The 21,312-nt window shown below is 38.8% G+C and overlaps 1 protein-coding gene across 1 annotated transcript; it reads right to left on the reverse strand.

Annotated features, from left to right (window-relative positions):
• Positions 1-4,993: 4,993 nt before the first annotated feature.
• Triml1 (tripartite motif family like 1) lies at positions 4,994-11,100 on the reverse strand. The gene is made up of 6 exons (XM_026389504.2): positions 10,678-11,100; positions 10,454-10,549; positions 8,722-8,952; positions 7,498-7,520; positions 7,209-7,306; positions 4,994-5,544 (listed from the first exon to the last, which is right to left on the reverse strand). Exons 1-6 carry the CDS (start codon positions 11,098-11,100, stop codon positions 4,994-4,996), a joined length of 1,422 nt encoding a protein of 473 aa, XP_026245289.1.
• Between the last annotated feature and the right edge of the window lie 10,212 nt (positions 11,101-21,312).

The following is a 21,312-nucleotide window of genomic DNA, read 5'->3' on the forward strand; positions in this document are numbered from 1 at the left end:
ATTTACATACAGAAATTGGCTATATAAATTTCCAGCTCATTGGGTTTTCACAGCCTGAACAATAGATGTAACCACTGCCAGATAAGAACAGAACATTTCCAGCACCTCAAAAGGCACAACACATTTAACAATTACTCTTTAAAATGTCTAATAAAAATTTAACTGGATCTCACCATTCTTTAGATCTCTGCAAAAGGAAGAAGTCTTATGTAGGTAGCTCTAGAGATGAGAGCTCAAGCAGACAAAAAGTTTTCGACTTTTAAAACAAAATTTGTAAGAGTCTATATAGTGTGGTGTTAGTCTCAGTATTTATGTTGGTTAAAACTGGCTGCTGAATGATACTCATTAACAAAACAACAACAACAAAAAAAACTAGTTATAGAAAGTGAAGGGTCTGTGTCAAAGTAGCATGAATTCTCCAGACTAGCCTCAAGAGGGTCTCCTGGCCTCTTCCACAGAAAGACAGATAGGTGTTGGGATTATTATTTCCAAGCACCAGTCTTGTCCTTCTCTGTGTGTTTTCTGCAGTTCTTCTTCACTATTTACCCCAGAGCCTTATGCCTCCTCTAGCTACAGAAACAAAGAGCCCAAGAAACTCCCAGGGAGATTCTCTTCTCTAAGCAGGTTTTCAGAAGCAGCTTTTCATTTCTGAGAAACCAGGTAAGAGGAAAACAAGGAGGATGGATGGAAAGGGGAGGGGCGACTTGTAAGGGAGAGGCACAGCTGGAAGAAGTGGAGTCAAGTAAAACAGCCTCTGATAACCAACTGAGCTCCTGCAAGAGTTCCTTCTACCCCCAGCCACACACACACACACACACACACACACACACACACACACACACTCCTCACACAGGGGATAATCTGTCTCTCCAGAGTTTATTTCCCATGGGGAAGAGGGTGGGGATGTTATGTAAAGAGAGCATGCCCCCACCAAAATGAAACCTAGCAAAACTGACAAAGGAGGAATTCCTCTTTAAACCAAGAATTGTGAATCCACCGTCATTGTCAAAAACACAACCCTGGCTGGTGAGGTGCGGTGGCTCACGCCTGTAATTCCAGCGGCTCAGGAGGCTGAGACTGCAGAATCTCAAGTTCAAAGTCAGCCTCAGCAACAGCGAGGTGCTAAACAACCACATAAATCCTGTCTCTAAATCAGGTTTCACAAATTCTGTCTCTAAATCAAATACAAAATAGGGTTGGGGATGTGCCTCAGTGGTCAAGTGCCCCTCAGTTCAGTCCCCCACCCTCTGCAAAAGAAAAAAAGAAAACAATGGAAAGAAAATACCACTTCCAAATGTTGTGACTTATACTACTCTAACTGGAAAAAAGAGGTTAAACAGTCAAATAAATGACAATAACTAAAACACCGGAGCATTTTTAGGAAAACTTCCTAATACAGAAGAGTGAGAATTAGTATTAGGAACTCAAAAGAACTAGACATCGGGCAATATGCTTTCAAACCAATGTAAAACAAGAGAGAGTTTCCATAAAGGGTGGACCCAGGACCAGGAGGGAAGGAGCAAGTCATAGAACTCAGATCCAAGTTCTTGGTTAGCACTGTGAGATATAGAAAAAGAAGGCAGGATCCAAAACTGCAGACTCTGGCTAGTGGAAATGTCGAAGCTCAGCAAAGATATGTGAATAGCTAATGTCTATGGAGTAATTATACCTTCAACTAGGTGGTATTCTAAGTGCAAGAGTTGTGTCCTTTGACATATACAATGATGCTAAAAGGCACATATTATTTTCAAACCTTTTTTACTAATGAAGAAACTGAGGCATGGGGAGTTAACTTGCCCAAGGTGGTGTGGTTAGTAAGCAGTGGAGCTGGGATTTGAACCTAGGAGATGTGGCTTGATTCCCTTTGCACTTCATCCTTGCATCTGGCTATCCCTGACACAGATATACTGGCAAGCTAATGAAACTTGGATCTCAGGCCCCTCATTTGTTTAAGACCCTCTAAGATCCTGGACCTGATTTTATCATTTGTAATATTTTATTTTATTTTTTTAAGAGGACTCTTCTGCTGTGTATAAGCTTCAGGTCTCACAAAACCTTGTTTTATCCTGTGAGCTAGCTGTCAATAAGAAAGCTATGAAAGAACAGCCCAGGCAATAGTAGCTCTCTATATCTCTCTTTGAAGGAGAGGTAAGTGAGAGTGTTACAGGTAGTGACCACCCCAACAGGTTTGATGGGATCATTATCTCAAAATACCTCTAATCTATTAGCTCACCTTTGAATGAAGCACAGTGGTTATAAAAGACTGCATCAACCTATTCATTTGTTTATAGTATCTCAAGCACTTGCAGAACCAAAGATTAGCAAAGTTCATGCCTTGTTCCAGAAGCCCAAAGCAAAAGTGTAAGATTCATAAGACTGGGAATGTTCAATTTTATGCCAGATGTGGTGGTTCATGCCTGTCAAATACCAGTGATTCAGGAGGGTGAGATGGTAAGATTGCAAGTTTGAGGCCAGCAACTTAGTACTGTCTCAAAAAAATAAAAAGGCCTGGGGTTATAGCTCAGTGGTAAAGTTCCTCTGGGTTTAATCCCTAGTATCCCCATGCCACCCCCCAAAAAATGTACAAATTTTATTTATGTACTATTTATTATTATATTAGTGGATGTTTAAAGTTAGGTAAATGGGATGCTTACAAGCATCAAGGTCAAAAGAACTTGCATGAAAGATGAGAAAATAATCCAGAGAGGTTTTCTTTTTCTCCAACTGAATTTTGTGTTAAACTTTTCTGGCTAAAATAGTAACACCTACCTTGTGAATATTTCATAGATTTTGGCGTCATATCCTATATAAGCATCCTATGGCTTTTTTATCCCCTTTCTGAAGAATTACAAAATTGAATCTTTAAAGGGGGAAGAGAGAACTAACAAAAATTCATCTTGCCTCAAGTGTTGATTTTGTGTGGACTCGCATTATCCTCACAGCAAGTCACTATTTTCTATGTTCTTGAGAAGAGACAGCTAAGGTTCTGATAATTGAAATGATGCATGAAAGTTAGGAGAGCTGCTCTGTGGTGAAGTTAGACGTTCAAACCAACAACTGACTGATTTCAAAACCCCTGCACTCCTCTAATTCCTCTGAGGATAGTTGTTTTTTTGGTATAAATGCAGTGCTTCTGGCAAGACCATAGGGCAGAGAAGAACATGTTCTTTCACTTGTCTCTAAGCTCCTGTGTCTGCCCTTTTAATGAGTAAAACCTTTAGGGCCACCTGCAGTGCTTGCAGAACTGTTGTAGGAGGATGTGCCACCTACAGGCACACAGCGCCTAGATCTGTGAGGCTCTTTCCTGCCTGCTGGAGATATACTTGGGGAATAATTAGAGATACATCTTACACCTGAAGGTCTGTGTACACTTGTGTTCATCCCAGTGTCATTTATAATAGCTACAAATAGAAAACAATCTAAATATTCCACAGTAGGGAAATGTTTAAATAAATTTGGAAGCGTCATATATGAAATATTACTCCTATTAGTTGTAGCTCAGTGGAAGAGCGCTTGCCTAGCATGTGTGAGGCACTGGGTTCAATTCTCAGCACCACATATAAATAAATAAAAGTCCATCAACAACTAAAAAATATGTTAAAAAAAATGTTTTCCCAGACAATAAAATTCAATGCCTGCTCCTATATTATTCCTGAATTCTGGAAGACTAAAAAACAGTCATGAAGATCATTATAAGGGCCAGTGGGATAACTTTAATATGGACTGTTAACTATATAATATCATTATATAATCTTTTAACTGTAAATATTTGGATATGACAAATGTAGATTACAAAATGTGCTTTTTCTTTAAAAAAATATGTACTTCTATATTTAGGGAAGAAAAATGTCATATTTTCAGAAAATACTTAATGACATGAAGAAAGTTTGCTATTAATACTAAGGCGATATCTTAGTAGTTACACACATATGGTGGTTAAACGTTATCAGCAGTGTTCTCTGTTAGGACACAGACTTATATGAGTGGTAAGAAGAGATAAAGGGACACCTTTTGTGATTGGTGACATTTTTCAAAGGAAGCAAGGTAGAATTCCAATAAAAAAAAATCCTACTGGGATAGACCCCTAAGAATCGGGAGGCCGGGGAGGGGGGATATGAACTCAGACCTCCACCAGGAGGAGATTTGAAACCAGCCTGTGCTGGGATACCGCCCCCCTTCCCTGACACTAGGACAGGAGGTTGGACTTGCCTCCGTGTTTCCAGGATTTGAAAGCCTTCTGCCCATAGCAAATAGCAAAACCACAGAAAACAACAACTATAGAAAACTCAGTGAAGTCACTCGGTGTACATTGCCATGATACGTTTATTGAATAGAGACTTTGCTCTGTCATCTTCTAATGTAAACAAACAACAGAAGGTTCCAGCCCGTGGTACCTTGAAGGATCTGATGGTGTTCACACAGATCTCAGCAGCATTCTGAACAATAAGCCTTCCTGTGTACAAATACTCCAGCCTCAGAAGAGGCTGAGGCCTGGATCCCTGTCACCCACCCTAGAAGGGAACACTCAGGCACCAGGTCCCTGGAGGGATTTGAATTACCCCCACTGGCAGGGCTCTGCACAGAGGACAGAGACACATTCAAACTGCAAGGGGTTTGAGTCAAATAAATAAATACACTAGAAAAAAAAAAACGACATATATTTATAAAAACTGGCCTATGACAATTGATTCGGGGTGACAGGGGCTAGTTCTCTCTGTGTTTTGAGAGACCAGCACATACACCACGGGGTAGTCCAGATAATGAATGTGGTTAAAGACACAGGATATGATTAACTTTCAGTGACGGGTGTTGATTTTCTAATTGGTTCTTCATTGCAGTCTCAGGTTCATAGAAACTCTTTGTGAAGGGGTTCGGGGGTGGGATTTTCTTTCAGGTGACCTGATGTGAAGACTTTCATGCATTAATCGTCTTAGTGATTGGTCATCTGGTGGTCCCAGACCTCATCCTCAGTGGAAGCACAGGGACCTGTTCCTCAGATGTGGCTCTTCAGTGAGCAGATGATAAGAGGGTCTGTGTTGGTCCCTTCATTGGGGAGGCAAGGGGAGAAGATAGGCCTGAGAGCTTCTTGGAAAGAGGCTGGAGGGAAGCTGTAGATGAGGGACTCGTCTGTCACATTGTAGAATGCTATGTGTCCAGATTCATAGTCTAAGAAAACACCGACCTTATTCACAGGCTCTTGGACATGTTGCCCTTTCAAAGGTGATGAGACCCAGAGACTGTAATCCTCTCCAATTTTTAAACCTATAAGTGAAAAGAGGTCCCCAGGGGGCTTTGGCAGGTTTCCCTTTCTGTTCACGGAGTCCTTGCAGATGCCCACCTCCCACTCGGTCTTGTTTCCCACTTCCACCTCCCAATAGTGTCTTCCGTGGGTGAAGAACTGAGCTCCCAGCACAGTCGCAGACTGGTCAAATCTTTCTGGGTTGTCAGGTAACTGCTGTCTGATTCCTCCATATCTCACACTTTTCAGATCCTCAGACAAGACTAGATAGGCATTGGCAGTTGCTGGGTCCAGGGTTATCTCTGCTGCAAAAGGAGAAAAGAATGAATTTCCCCTTAGCATTCTTGAAAACCATCCTCCAAGCATGGTAGTCACGCTAAATTCTTAGTATTTACTCCTATTCTTCAAGTGCAATGTAAGAGAGCATTGTGTTTACAACAGAATCTCTGGGCTCATTTCACTGTTCTGCAAAACAAACAGCGAATCTCCAAAAAGAAGCAGACAAGAGTCAGATGGAGAAAGATGATTAGCCCACCCTAGAGGGAGAGAGAAAACTCTAAATAGAGGAATGAAAATTGTTCTGTTTACCAGACAGGTTTAGAACTCAGAATCCTTTATCCACAACAGGATGCCCTTTGCAGCTTTTATTCATGTTAGCCATGTTTGATTCTGGCTTTTCAGTTTAAATGAGAAAGAAATATAGGCAATTATCATTTACTAAACTCTCTCTAACATGCCAATCATTTTCTATGCATTATCTCATTTAATCATATGGGTATTATTACCTTTTCTCATTTATGTGAAAAAGAAAACTAAGGTTCATAAAGATTTGGAAACTCCGTCAAATGACACTTACACGCAAATAGGAATTCCTAATCAGTATTTTCCATTATAACATGTTCGAATGTAGGTTCCTAAGAGTTGGTGCAGGGCTGGGGATGTGGCTCAAGCGGTAGTGCACTCGCCTGGCATGCGTACGGCCCGGGTTTGATCCTCAGCACCACATACAAACAAAAATGTTGTGCCCGCTAAATACTAAAAAATAAATATTAAAATTCTCACTCTTTCTCATTCTCTCTTAAAAAAAAAAAAAAAAAGAGTTGGTGCAACTTCCAGTGACATTTTAATGAAGCACACGGTGGGCCAGTGGGAAGCCTCCTCTCCCAGCCTCCTGGGAGGAGGTCACAGAGAGGCTTCCAACTTACACTAACTCTCCAGACACAATAATACAACTTTATACTTTTGTTTATAAACTAAAGTCCAAACAGATCTACTTATCTGCGTGACGAATGTCTAACCCCTCAATTGTACAGAAGATTCTATGAAAGCAAAGACAATTTTAGTCTTATTCATCATTGTGAGCAAGCTCAGAGCTCAATAGCATAGTACTGGACACAGAGTAGACACTTATCAGATATCTGTTGAGTCCAAAGTTCACTAAGCCTGCCTTTGAATGCAGGTTGTCCACAAGATCAAACTGAAAATTAATGCTGATCTGACTTGGTCTCAGCCAGTCTAAATATATGGAGCATGTTAAGAGAATAGTTTTTTAATGTTCCCTCGCTGGGATTTAAAAGTTTAATTCAGTTTTTATTCTAACAAAAACAGAGCTAGAAATGCAGAAACTTCCGCAGAGTGGTATATATGTGCATGAACAGGGGATGGATAACCTACGGATGGATAACCCAGAACAATAGAAACAAAGGAAGGACGAGGAGTCCTTAGATAGAACACAAAGCCAGATAGAATCAAGTCTCACTTCTTCTCTCGGGTCAAGCACTGACATGGTCTGTGGCCCCAGCCTGGTATTTAGTACAGGGGTCAGGATAACCGCACTTAGAATCTAACATTGGTTGGTGAATATTTTATATTGGACAAAGCTGCCCAAGAGATGGGTTCTGCATCCCTTAACATAGACTGGAGTTAAAGGTGGAAGACCCTGGAGGTTTGGCAAATCAGGCTGACTTACTGCTGAATTTTCTTAGCATCTCCCTCATTCCAGTGATGTGGCACAGACTCAGTTCTGTGGCAGTGGCCTCTGGACACTGAAGCAGGAGTGACTCGCTCCTATAAGAGAGCAGAGACCTTCACTCTCTCTCTCCTTGACATAGGACCTGATCCCTCTTGAGAGTCCATCTCATCTAGCCCCCACAGCATAGATGACTTATGTCATCCCCCGATCCATTTCATCAGTGTCATAGCCCCGTCAGTGTCATAGCCCCGTCCAAGATGGAACTGAACGTGTGACCGAAACCTACCTTTCCAGGGCTCCTCTTATTTCCTAAGGGTATAAAAGGAAAAAAGGTTAGCATGGGTTCATTTTGACCACCAGGAAAGAAGAGTTCACTTTAGACACAGTCCTTTGGGAAAGGTCACAGAATCCACTTCCCTTGGTCCCAGCGCACTTTGAGAAGAAGCACAGAGGGCAGGGAAAAAACAAAAAACAAAATACCAGTTTCTTCTAGGGGTAGTTTGGGGTGAAAATGAGATGTTTCTCACAGTGATTAAAAATATTTTGTCTTGTTTTGTTTTGTTTTCTGAAGACAAATGACTCGAAACATAGTGAGATTACATATTTTGTTCTTTTACTCATAACATCACTTTGTCAAAGTACCTGTTGTCAACAAAGGAGTCAAATAGTAGTCTCATTCTCTGATGCCTCAGGGAGGCAGAGATGAGAAAAAATTAAAAATTTTAAAAAAAGGGGGGGGAAATGGCCCAAGGAGAGCTGAGACAATCTATGTGAAGTTGAAGTGCTTTTTTTGTTGTTGTTTTTTGTTTTGTTTTTTGAGGGCACAAAATTAAATAGTAGCATCCTGTGGACCAGTCCAAGAAACAGACCTGAAGCTAGTGTTGGCTCACCTGGCTTACATTGGAGAAGGTTCTGGAGAATGCCTAGGAAGGCAGAAGAGCAACGATGGAGAGGAAAATGGTTTGAGCACAGAGAATACCTGGGTCTTGCCACCTATTAGCTGTTTTAAATGCAAATTATCTTATTAAATAAGGGCTATTATGCACCCATTTTGTAGATGACAATCATCTATAGTCTATATCATAATACTATTTATCTTTGCCAGGTCTTGGAGAAGATTATATTTAGTGTGCTCAGGACATAGTAAATCCTCATTAATAAACTTAACAAAGTATTTGACAAAGCTGAGATTGCAAGGAGGCAGACACAGAAGAGTTTGTTTGGATAGGTCTATTTTTTTTTTCCTTTTTCCTTCTTTTCAATACTTTTACTGACATATAGAATGTCAGTTCTTTGGGGGAAATGACTTTTAAGGCAGAACTTAGTTTTCAGGTAGAGAGAGAAAAATATTTCTATGACTTTTCTTTCTTTCTTTTTTTTTTTTTTTCTCTCTGTTTTTTCAGTTCTAGGGATTAAACCCAGGGCCTCATGCATGCTGGGCTAATGCCCTACCACTGAGCTCCAGACCCAATACTAATTCTTCTAACTCTCTCCTGAATTTCATTCTCACCTCAAAAGATTCAAAAGCTGAGTTCTGACATGTAGACTCTATCTGTCCAATCATTTTGCTTAAGCTTCTGATTTGCTGGGTGAGCTGGATCTCGTTGTCCCTCAGTTTCTTCATGTTCTCTCTTTCCTCCTTTTCTAGTAGCTGCAGCTGGAGCTGTTCCTCCTCCTTCAGGAACTGGTGCATTTTCATATATTCTGACACAACCACCTGTTTACAAGTTTTTGTCTCTTCCTGGCATCACACAGGTGCACAGGCACACACACAGACAATATAAGAAAATTAGTAACGGAAACACTCCTAGATGTCCACAGATTTTTAATCCTTACAGAGTCCCACAGTAACAATTCTTGAAACCTTGTACATAACATAGATCTTCTATTGACTAGCTCTGTGGAAAGTTTAATGTTTTCAAAGATGTATATGCAACACACATAATAAAATCAAAAGCAAAACTTCTGTTCCCAGGAGCTATCATTCTACCAGAGGAAACCAAAGATAAACAAGCAAACAAATAAATAAAAACATGACAGGTGATAATCAGTACTATGATTTTTTTTAAAAAAATAAAGCAAAATTAACAAAAGAGAAACTTGTGAAAAATGCATGTATTCATTTATTTGACAGATACTTATTCAATGAAACTAGGCATTTGGTCACATACTAGACATAGAAATGTACATCACAAATATTTGTATTTTAGAACTCAAAGTCTGCAGAAGCAATGGCACATGTAATCCCAGCGGCTCAGGAGGCTGAAGCAGGACGACTGCAAGTTCAAAGCCAGCCTCAGCAAAAGTGAGGCAGTAAGCAACTCAGTGAAACCCTGTCTCTAATTAAAATACCAAATAAGACTAGGGATGTGTCTTAGGGGCTGAATGCCCCTGAGTTCAATTCCGGTACTCACCCCCTAAAAAAAGAGAACTCAAACTCTATTAGGAGGCTTACACACCCATATATTTTAAAAAATCGAATTAAGTATATAGTTCTTTGCTTTAACTGATAGGCAACTCAAATCTGAATAAGTGACTAAGCTTAGGTATATATTCAGGTTTAATTCAAGCTACTATTCTACATTTACATTCCTTTATCTTCATGTATTTTTTTTTTTTTTTTTTTTGGTATTGGGGATTGAACTCAGGGCACTCAACCACTGAGCCACATCCCCAGAGCTATTTTGTAATTGATTTAGAGACAGGGTCTCAGTGAGTTGCTCAGCACCTTGCTGTTGCTGAGATTGGCTTTGAACTCACAATCCTCCTGTCTTTGAACTCACAAGCCTCCCCAGCCGCAGGGATTACAGGCCAGGCGAGCACCACTGTGCCTCTCTTCAATTACTTTTAATTTGCATTCTCTCTCTCTTTTTTTTTCCTAAAAACATTTGAGACATTTCTTTTAAAATTTATTTCCATCCTATATTATATGACTGTAAGTATAACGTGTGCTTTTTTAAAAAATTATACTCAGAGCCATATAGAGTAACAAAAATTGTCTAGATGCACAAAGAAGAAGATTAAAAAAAAAAAAAAAAGTCTGCCTGGGGGAGGTTGAACTTGAGCTGCGTTGTGAGATTGCCAGGTGGACAAGCAGAGGTGGGCAGCCTTAAGTAAGAAACTCATATTGTGGGACCAGGACCAGAAACAATTGCCTTATGGCTGTCTGACATTTCACCATGTATCTCTATAGCCTTCCTCAAAGGATCATACACAAGCATAAAAATAAGACAAATACTGACCTTACACAATATCACTCTCTCCCTCTCGTGGGTCAGTATAGCCTGAGATTCCTTCCTCTTTTTACGCAGAAGACTTAGGATCTCCTGGAGTTTCTCCTGCAATAAAGACAAACTCAGTGGCTGATGAGCAGAGCACCAAGTTGTAAAGAGACGTGAAAACTAATAACAAGAAGGTGCCTGGGAGCCTGATTGGTCCTAGATTAATATTGAGCAGCCAATCTTACTCTGTGTTGCTCCTCAGCCTCACTCGAGAGATACACTCTGTTTATTCCATGACTCTGGCTTGCAAAAACATTTACACTCTGCTCATCATCAGAGAACACTCTAGTGGAGGAGAGTCTCCCACAGGTGCCTGGTTCCTCCTCATTCTGCAGCACCTGGGATCTGAGCTGCCTGCCGATGCTAGCCAGTCTCCCCAGTCGCTCATTGGGCTGAAAATGAGGGCCCCCCAAAGTCCTCCAACACTCAGGACAAGATAAAAGTGTGTTTTGTTCCTCCCAGCTCTTAAGGAGACACCTCAGGCAAAAGCTATGTCCACACTCAGTAGTCACTGGGCTGCTGAAATAGTCCAAGCAGATGAAGCAGGTGAGTTCTTCCCTGAGATTCTCCATCAAATCTGCCGTAGACATTTTGTCAAGGATGGACATCCTGGCAAATTTACACTTCTGTTCTGGGATTAGAGAAGCCTTTCTTGTGGTTCTATTGTTTTGAATAACAAGTGGGCGATCGGTTGCTTTGTTGTTAAGACACTCTTACTCTCCCCTGGGCCTCATTTCTTCAATTGACATGGACTCTCTCAGCACAAAGCCAATTATGACTTAATGTGGAATTCCTGTACACTAGGTTCATCATCGACCCCAAAGTTTTATTGAAATCTCTCTCTACGAAAGCCACCCACTGCATTCTGACAGTATTCGTTCCTAACGGTGTTATCCTTTTGAGAGTTGGTTATTGTATGTAAATAGCACCAGGAAACCATTTAAAATATTGGTTGTAGGCTGGAAATTGGGATTATTTGGTGAAAACCAGCAAAGAAATTTGAATTATAGTGATCTGTAGTAATATCTGAATTGAAAACATGGCCCACATCTTTTTGGAAAACTGCACTAATGGAAACTAACTGAAAACGAAAACAAGAAAATTGGAATATATATTGCTTTACTCAGTAAGTCTTTTTCTCTGCTTGACCACAGGCTAAACATTCTATTCCTTTCACAGGGACTGTGTACTTTCTTTTGATTTTATTCAACCCCAAAACATGAGAACTATTCCAATGAAATAGTCCTTGCCTTTAGATAGACAATGGATTGGCTATCAAAGTTATATTTATTGCTCTGCCCTGCAGACCACAGTACTCACCCATCCGCTATCATGGAAACATTTAAAATGACATTCTTACTGGAAGTTGACTCAGGAGGCTATTACATTATAAAGTAGCTGGAGAGAATTATACCTTAGTATAAATATAATTTTGCTTACTTATTTTTGCCTTTTGAAAATGTCCAGCTAGGCCTTCTCAAACTCCTTATTCGCTGTCCATTCTTACTGAAAAGATATTAAATGAGCAGACATTTTTCCTATGAAAAATAAATTTCTAGCATGGAGATTGTGTGCACTATCCACTGTGACTATGACAATGTTGTTAATTCACCCTGACATGTGCTCATGAGTCAGTTCTTACCACCTCTACTTGCTGGGTGCTAGAAAATAGAACATGAGATCCATAATGCCCTTCTTCAGAGTCTGACCTCTTTGACGCTCCCACTAAGTTCATTATATCGTGTTTCCGTTCCATACTATCACTTTTCAGCATGGAAAAGCAGGGATTGAATAACAAGTGGGCGATCTGTTGCTTTGTTGTTAAGACACTCTTACTCTCCCCTGGGCCTCATATTTTTCAATTGACTTGTACTCGTGGGTCTCCATTACTCAAGTTATCCTTTTTTTTTACCCCCGACTTTCAAGGTTCCAACTGATTCTTCTTTCCCACTGATCTCCAACAGGATGTTGGATAACTTTTCATCTTGAACTTTGAAAAAAAAAAAAAAAAAGAAATTCTCTATCCCCCAAGTGCTTCTTTGTCTTCCTTCATCCTAGCCCAAACTCACCTTTCTAAAGCCATTAATTTAAAATATTTTAAACACATGCCTTGTACAGAATTGGTGAGTTATTGGGATGGAGAATCTAAATTTTAAAAAAAAGAAAACGTCATTGGAAAGTGTTGTATTCTTTAAAACAGAAAGAAAGGTGGCATCATGAAACCTCTATTGCTTCTAGGCACAACTTCAAAATACTGTTAGGAGTTGGTCTTAAGAAAGGATCTTACCAAAAAAAAAAAAAAAAAAAAAAAAACTACAATGAGTCTAATTGCCACAACTAGAAAAAAAGATTTATGAACTACCACCTCCATTCAGTGTGTTATCACTACACAAACCCTCAAAGAGGCCTTGACATCAACCAGAATCATTAAAATAAGCCTTAGCATGGAGTTATGGTACATCACAGAGACTGTATTCCAATTTGGAATAGGGATACTGGTATATTCTACATTCAAGTCATACTGATCTGTTCCATTCCACTTCCCTCTTCCAAATAAACTCCTTTCTTAATAAGCTTTACAACACAATGACTGTGTCTTATTCATCTGTGTCCAGAAGAATTCTTTGCATAGAGCAAGGACTTAGCTTATCTGTTAAAAAGTTTTACATTAATAAATAAAGAAATCATATTATTACAGAATAACAAATTTCTACCTACTGGAAGCCAAGAGATCACATAGTCTAACTACTTTCCACAGATGATGCAGGAAATTGAGGTTCAAGTAAATTTAAATTGGTCTCCAGATACATAGGTCATATCAGGACTAGAAAATGGGTTTCCTATCTCTTGGTCAATATGCTATACTTCATTTCCTGTGTTGACTTGCAAGTAAATGAAAATTTCCAGTTTTCTCAAGGAAATGTATAGGGCTCAAGTGCTGTCAGAAGGAAATAGGATAGCCACCAGATGCAGTAAGGCACACCTGTAATCCCTGTGGCTCAGGAGGCTGAGGCAGAAGGATCACGAGTTCAAAGCCAGCCTCGGCAAAGCAAGGCACTAAGCAACTCAGTGAGACCTTGTCTTTAAATAAAATACAAAATAGGGCTGGGAATGTGGCTCAGTGGTCAAGCGCTCCTGAGTTCAATCCCTGGTACAAAAAAGAATGAAATAGAACAGCTGTCATCATGGAGTGATGGTTACACTCACTGACTGTACTCCTTAGGAATATAGACTTCTTTTTCATCTCTCTAAACATATTGACTGGATGAGTGGGCGAATATTCCCAAAGTATATCACACCAACCCCATGATGATGCTGCATTGTCAAGTGTGAATTCTGAGATCAACAGCAGGAGTAGCTTCTCTGGCCCGTCTCCTCATTAGAAGGCTGTGGTAGTGGTATCCCAAGAGGTCCACGGTGACAGCTGTCACCCAGATGTGGCTGGTGCTTGAACAGGTAGAAAAGAGGAACTTTAGCCAAGGCAGTTGCACATGTCTGAAATCCCAGAGACTTAGAAGGCCGAGGCAGGTGGTTTCCAAGTTCAAGGCCAGCCTTAGCAATGGAGTAAAACCCTGTCTCAAAATTTTGAAATGAGGGGGAAAAAAATGGGGGGGATATAACACCCTTGTGTTCAATTCTCAGTACCAAACCAGAGAGAGAGAGAGAGAGAGAGAAAGATGAGGAGTTTTAAAAGCTATAGTGAAGACTCATGGTGGAGGCAAGATATAGATGGGGGGGCTAGTTTGAAAAATACCTTCCATAAAATCCTTATTTTAAAAATATACCTGTCACTTCATAGCAGTGTGGAAAACAGAAAGATTGTCCAGCAAAAGGTTCAGAAAAAGTGGGGGTAGCCATCTGGGAAAAACAAAATTGGATCTCCTCCTAACAATTTAGCCCCATGTCTATTCCAGATGGAGATGTGTATTTCCCCCTCCAATTATGAATTACTACATATTTCCCTATGTACTGCTTTTTACTTATTTATTATTTTTATGTATTTTATTTACTTATTTGCTTTATTTACTATTTACTTTTACTACATATTTCCCTATGTACTGCTTTTTACTTATTTATTATTTTTTATTTATTTTATTTACTTATTTACTTTATTTACTATTTACTTATTTTTTTATTTATATTATTCTATTTTTGAGTGTGGTTTTCTTCTACATTACCCCCACATCTATTTAGCAAGTGAGGGACATAACTAAGAAACATGTGGCAAAGAATGGAGGGTGTTAGGAGAGGACATAATGGGCAACATACAAGTTAAGCTTTATTTCCAGAAGGCGTCTTAGCCTGTTAACAACCTCAGAAACCAGTAGGGAAAGGAGCAGTAGATTTGATAGCTAAAAATTAAAGATTTTCATATAGCAAAATAAATATCACAATTCATTTTTTAAATGACAAGCTAGGTAAGAGAATTTGTGACATGTCAAATACCTAATCCCAAATTATGAAGATGTCTTATATAAATGCACAGTTAAAAGTAATAGCTCTTATTGTTACTAAATAAACAATTAAAAGATAGCAGAATCATTTATATATGATGATATATTAAGGGGAAAAGTATATTTTCACTCCCAAATAGTTTAAGTATAAATAATAAGAACTAAGTTATAGAGTGAAGTTCATCAAATTATGCTATGTGCATGTAATTTCATAGCGCACAATGTATTCCAATTTTATATGTAACTATCATGCTCCAATTAAAAGTAAATAAATATTTTGGGGTTTTGTTTTGTTTTATTGTGTGTATGTGTGGTGCTAGGTATTGAACTCAGGTCTTTGTGCATGCAAGGCAAGCACTCTACCAATTGAGCTATTAACGGTCTAGCAGAGCTCAGTCACACCTGTCTTCATATCTAGTTTTGCCACTGATCTAGCCAGCCTTAGGGCTGTCAGTGCTCCTCAGAACCTGTGGTCACTGACCACAATGAGAGACATTAGTCAGCTGCTGGCATGTCACCTATCTAGGGCAACTGGAGGTCTGTTGTGTGCTGGAAGTTGATACAATTTCTGAGTATGGAGACTTCCCTCCCCAAGTAGTGGGAAGCTGCCATTAATTACAGTTTATTCAACTATTACACCTCCAGAAGGTTAAGTGTTTTCATGTTTATGAAAAGAAGGGGAAATCTCAGGTCCAATCAGGGTTCTGCCCATCTCCTTTTCCATTTTTTGAGTTTTCAGATATACTGGCCTCCTCTTACATCCCCTCCTCCTCTTTTATTTCTTTTTTTTTTTTCCTTCGTAGTCTCCTTTCCAACTTTATATCTCTATTAGTTTGAACATACCTCATACTTTTGAAAGCAGACTGTCCACTTTTTCTTACCAACCTTATTCTTAAGAGCTACAGCTGAGGGAGGTACAGTGAAAAGACACGTAGCGTTTGCCTTACTTGGATCCTGAAGAGCTCAGAAACTCAGGTTGTGATCCCCAAACTCAGTGCTCCTCCAAGAGCTGTGAAAATCATGACACTTTGTCACAATTTTGCCTGAAAGGGTCTTTTGCATAGGCATCAGAGCCAACCTGAAGTCAATTCCAGATTCCAAATCTCTGGGCATTGACTCCCAATGGCTCATCCCTTGCCCATCAGGCAAAGAGCAGCAACAACTGTGCAGGACTGTGGCAGCAGGTGCAAGGCTGCATTAGTGCAGCCTAATGGACAGAGAGCCATCACCCCCGTCTCCAAGCTGCAATTCTACCGCATCATAAGTACCATGTATAAGATCTGCAAAATACCAACTTTGGGGCACTGATACTTTTCTCCCATTGCCTGGGTGGGGAGAGAAATATGCAGTTGGTGCTTTCTTTAATACCCTTGTTTTGTCTGTAAACTTTTCTGCTGGTATCGTGGAAAGGACCTCTTAAATAACCACATTGTGGATGGCTATGTCCAAAGTATCAATAATTGGCCAGACGTAGAGAGTGTCCTTGCCTGGATTCAGGCCAGGAGAGGATTACTTGCCTGAACTGAACTTCTATATAAAGCTGACTAGGGGGAAAGGCTTAACTTCACTAAAATCACAGGTTAATATTACCATCTAGCCACATGTTGAACAGCAGGAACTTTGATTGTGACGTGGGGGTCCCCATGTAGCCTGCCATCCAGCACAGCATGCTCAGATTTGATGCTTGTTAACTGTCTTCACAAGTCTTTCTTGGTGCTGAATTGGATTTGAATTCTCCATGAGAGGATGCTTCTCCTTGAGCCAAGATAAGCAGCTGCCTAAAGTGTTTCTATATTACCATGGTCAATAGTTCAGCGAAATTTGTATATTTCTGGTAACATTGGCATACATGATGCCCCTGCAGTTCCTTTTCTGTTTGGTAGTTTGTGACTCTAAAATGCCCATTATTATGTGTGTTAATTTATGAAAATTAATTTTTTTAAACCTGTCAAAGAATAAATAAATAAATTGAAGGAAGACAAATACAGTAGAGGAAGAAAACTGGGGGAGGGAAGAGGGGAGGGAAAACTGAAGTACTGGGGACTAAAATGAAGCAAATTATATTGTATGTATATGAATATGTCAAAATAAATCCCACCATAGTGTACAACTATAATGCACTGATGCATATGTTTATAAAAAGTAAGTTAGATACATATATATATATATATGTATGTATGTATTTTTCCTACAAAAATAAAATAATTGAAATGGAACCACCATTTGATCCCGCTATCCCACTCCTTGATCTATACCCAAAGGACTTAAAATCAGCATACTATAGTATTGCAGCCACATCAATGCTTACAGCAGCACAATTCACAATAGCTAAACTGTGGAAGCAATATAGATGTCCTTCAATAGATGAATAGATAAAGAAACTGTGCTATATGTACACAATGGAATATTACTCATCATTAAAAGAGAACAAAATTGTAGCATTTGCAGGTAAATGGATGGAGTTGGAGAATATCATGCTAAGCAAAGTAAGCCAATCCCACAAACCAAAGGCCAAATGTTCTCTCTGATAAGTAGATGCTGATCCATAATGAGGGGGTGGGGGGAGATAGGAAAAATGGAGGAGCTTTGAATGGGCAAAGGAGAGAGAAGGGAGGGGAGGGGCCATGGGTGCAAGAAGATGGTGGAGTGAGATGGACATCATTACCTTAGGTACATGTGTGAGTATGCATATGGTGTGACACTACATGGTGTACAACCAGAGAAATGAAAAGTTGTGCTGCAATTGTGTACAATGAACCAGAATGCATTCTGTTATATACACCTAATTAGAATAAATAAATAAATAATTTTTTTTAAAAAAATTAAGTAATGCTGTAGATATTGGTACCTGCATCTGTGTACATGGAGGCAAAGAAAAAGTATAGAATTTCATGGATATGTCACCAAAAGCACAGGCACCAATGGCGAATATAGAAAAATGGGACTACATCAAACTGCAGATCTTCAATGCAGCAAAGAAAACAACCAAATATAAAAGTGACCTATGGAATAGGAGAAAATATCTGCAAGCCATATATTAGATAAGGGACTAATTTCAAAAAAAAATAGGGAAGTCTTACAACTCAATGGTTTAAAAAAATTAATAATCTGATTTAAAATAAGATTAATGATTTGAAGATACATTTCTCCAGAAATCATACAAAAAACTTACAACCAGATGCAGTGGTGCCCATCCCTAATCTCAGAGATTCAGCATGCTGAGGCAGGGGAATCACCAGTTTTAGGTGAGCCTCAACAACTTAGCAAGACCTGTCTGAAAATAGAAAATAAAAAGGATTAGGGATGTAGCACAGTGGTAACATGCTCCTGGGTTCAAAACTTTAATCCCCAGTACCAAAAAAAAATTTTGCCTTTTTTTTTTTTTTTTTTGAGGAGGAAGTGTGGTATGGTAAGTGTTCATCCCATAATAAAACAAAATTTAGAAAAAAAAATAGTGATGAAAGATAAACACCAAACAGGCAAAGGTGATTCTATTATGGTGAGACTGGAGCATTGCAAAGAATCACTTTTACCTCCATATGTATAAATTTTTGTATAAAAGTAAAGATTGGGGGCTGGAGCTGGAGCTCAGTGGCAGAGCACTTGCCTAGTATGCATGAGGCACTGAGTTCAATCCTCAGCACCACATAAAAATAAACAAAATAAAGGCATGCTATTTATCTACAACCACAAAAAAAAAAAAAAAAAAAAAAGTAAAGATTGAGAAGAGTACCAAGGATTCAACCCATGGATGCTTAACCACTAAGCAACATCCCCAGCTCATTTTATTTTTTATTTTGAGACAAGGATTCACTGAGTTGCTGAGGCTGGCTTTGAACTTCCAATCTTCCTGCCTCAGCCTTCCAAGCCACTGAAATTACAGGCATGCGCCACCACACCTGACTAAAAGTAAAAAAAAAAAAAATATATATATATATTAAATGTATTTGTCAAGATTTTTCCAATAAAGAAATAATGGACAGTGGGGAAGGAGCCAAGAAATGTGAGCCGTCACTTATAGTAAATAAATTAATGAGGCAATTTTCTTCAGAATTAAAATCATCTCCAAGGACACGTTTCAGTTGTGCTATAATAAATTTTTTTTTATCAGTTTGCGGTTTCAACAACAGCTTTTATTTATTTAACTAGTAGGTATTGAATCTTTATTGTATAGAGAGCAATGAGCTCAATGATGACAGTGATATAAATAGACTAAAAAATGATTTATCGTCTTTGGGAGCAGATGTGTATAGAAAAAAAAAAGAAAAAAGAAAGCAAAATCCGCAAAGCAAACAGGACCTGTGCTTTAAAAGCGGTAGAATTTAAATTTATTAACCGCTTCATCATTCAAGTGGAGAAAATATGGCATTCTTGTTAGAACAATGAGGGGAACATTCTTGGGAGAAATGGTATTTGACCTGGAGATTTAAACTAGGAGTGTAAAAGCATTCAAGTGAAGAAATAAGCAAGCATTTAAAAGTAAGAAAATTCTTTAAATATTTGAAAAATAAAATATGCAATGTGGCAGTGGCTCAGATATTACAAAGAATCTGCATGGTGGCCGGGCACAGTGGCGCATGACTGTAATCCCAGCCACTCTGGAGGTAGAGACTAGGGGGTTTACAAGACAAGCCTGAGCAATGCAGAAAAACCCTGTCTCAAAATAAAAGAAGAACGAAAAAAAGAAGATAGGGCTGGGGATGTAGCTCAGTGGTAGTGTGCCCCTGGGTTTAATCCCCAGCACTACAGAAAGAAATATTAAATGTTGAAAACATACTTGTCCCAGACTTCATGTTGGGTCCCTCCCTCCCTTCCTTCCTTCCTTCCTTCCTTCCTTCCTTCCTTCCTTCCTTCCTTCCTTCCTTCCTCTGCTTTTCCCTCTGTTTTTCTCTCTCTCTACTCCCTCCCTCCCTCCCTCCTTCTTCTTTTTAAAATTTTTTCCTCTCTAGTACTGAGCATTATTTTTTTTTCAATTTTTTATTTTTTATTTTGAGACGAGATCTGGCTAAACTGCCCAAGCTGGCCTGAAATCTGTGATCCTCCTGCCTCAGTCTCCTGAGTAGCTGGGATAACAGGCATGGGCCACCAAACCTGGCATATGCTGGGTGTTTCTTCAAGTACTTTGTCCCCTAAAGAGATAAAAAATAAGTCAAGCCAAAAGGAAAGTGTAAATTCAGACATGTTCTCTCTAAATTGCTGAAGCTGGCATTGATTTGCCATTCTCTTGTTTCAGCCTTTGGAGCAGCTGGGATTGTAGCCATGAGCCACCACATAAGGCAGGAAATTTTTAAAAACGATTAAAACAAATAAATTAGAATGGACAAACAACAAGAAGAATTTGGGCAGTCTAAATTTAGGATGGGCTATTAAAAGAAGAAGAAGGAGGAGGAGGAGGAGGAGGAGAAGAAGAAGAAGAAGTTGTTACAATCCAATTTCTTTCTTTTTTAAAATAGAGTTTGAGATTTGAGAGCATTAGAGATCATTGGAATTACTACCCTGTGAGCAATCATTTAATACCCATTAAAGACAATGGCACATTTTTTCAAAACCTGAAGAGTGCACAGGTAACTTGTTCTTATGTCTTACTTCTATCACGTGGAACCCTCTATACAACTCCTCTCAGTTCTGCAGGAATTTTTTTAAACACCTTCAGAGTTCTAAGCGTTGGGATCCACCTAGATTAAATTATATAATATAATATAACATAAAATAATAATATATTATTATAATAATATATTCTATGTTATAACAATATATTATAATATATAATTCATTGTATATAATATAATGTAATATCATTATATAATTATTATAATATATTATATTATATAATAATATTACAATACATTATATAATATATAATATAGAATCTAATCTATTCTAATATATATATGTAATCACACTACATGAGACTAGCATTTTATATGTAAAGAACCAAATGTTTATGTTCTTTGCCTTCTTTTTGTAATACATCTTTTAGTTGTTGATGGACCTTTCTTTTCTTTATTTGTTTATATGCGGTACTGAGAATTGACCCAGTGCCTCACACATGCTGGGCAAGTGCTCTACCACTGAGCCACAACTCCAGCCATGTTCTGTACTTTTTTGATAAGAAAGTTCACTTTTGTTTTTTCTTAAAGAAATTTTGACATTTATTCATAAGATTCTATCACCATAAAATTTATGTTTGGGGAAAAATCCGAGGCTAATTAATGCAAATAGAGATCACTGGCTCTGTTCCACAGATATTAGTTGTAGCCCCAATTACACACTTGCCCTGGATCCACAGAAATGATCTAACTTCAGACTCCATGCTGCTTGCCATTTCCACAGAATAGAATAAACCACAAATATTAAGGTCCCAGA

This window comes from Urocitellus parryii, chromosome 14 (assembly GCF_045843805.1).
Source record: "Urocitellus parryii isolate mUroPar1 chromosome 14, mUroPar1.hap1, whole genome shotgun sequence".
NCBI lineage: Eukaryota > Metazoa > Chordata > Mammalia > Rodentia > Sciuridae > Urocitellus > Urocitellus parryii.

Coding starts and splice junctions, on each gene's coding strand:
- Triml1 (XM_026389504.2), bottom strand. CDS start 11,100: ATGTCCATCCTTGACAAAATGTCTACGGCAGATTTGATGGAGAATCTC. Junction 8,953..10,453: donor AGAGAGTGATATTGTGTAAG/GTCAGTATTTGT, acceptor GTGTGATGCCAG/GAAGAGACAAAAACTTGTAA. Junction 5,545..7,208: donor GATGCTAAGAAAATTCAGCA/GTAAGTCAGCCT, acceptor CTCCTTTTGCAG/CAGAGATAACCCTGGACCCA.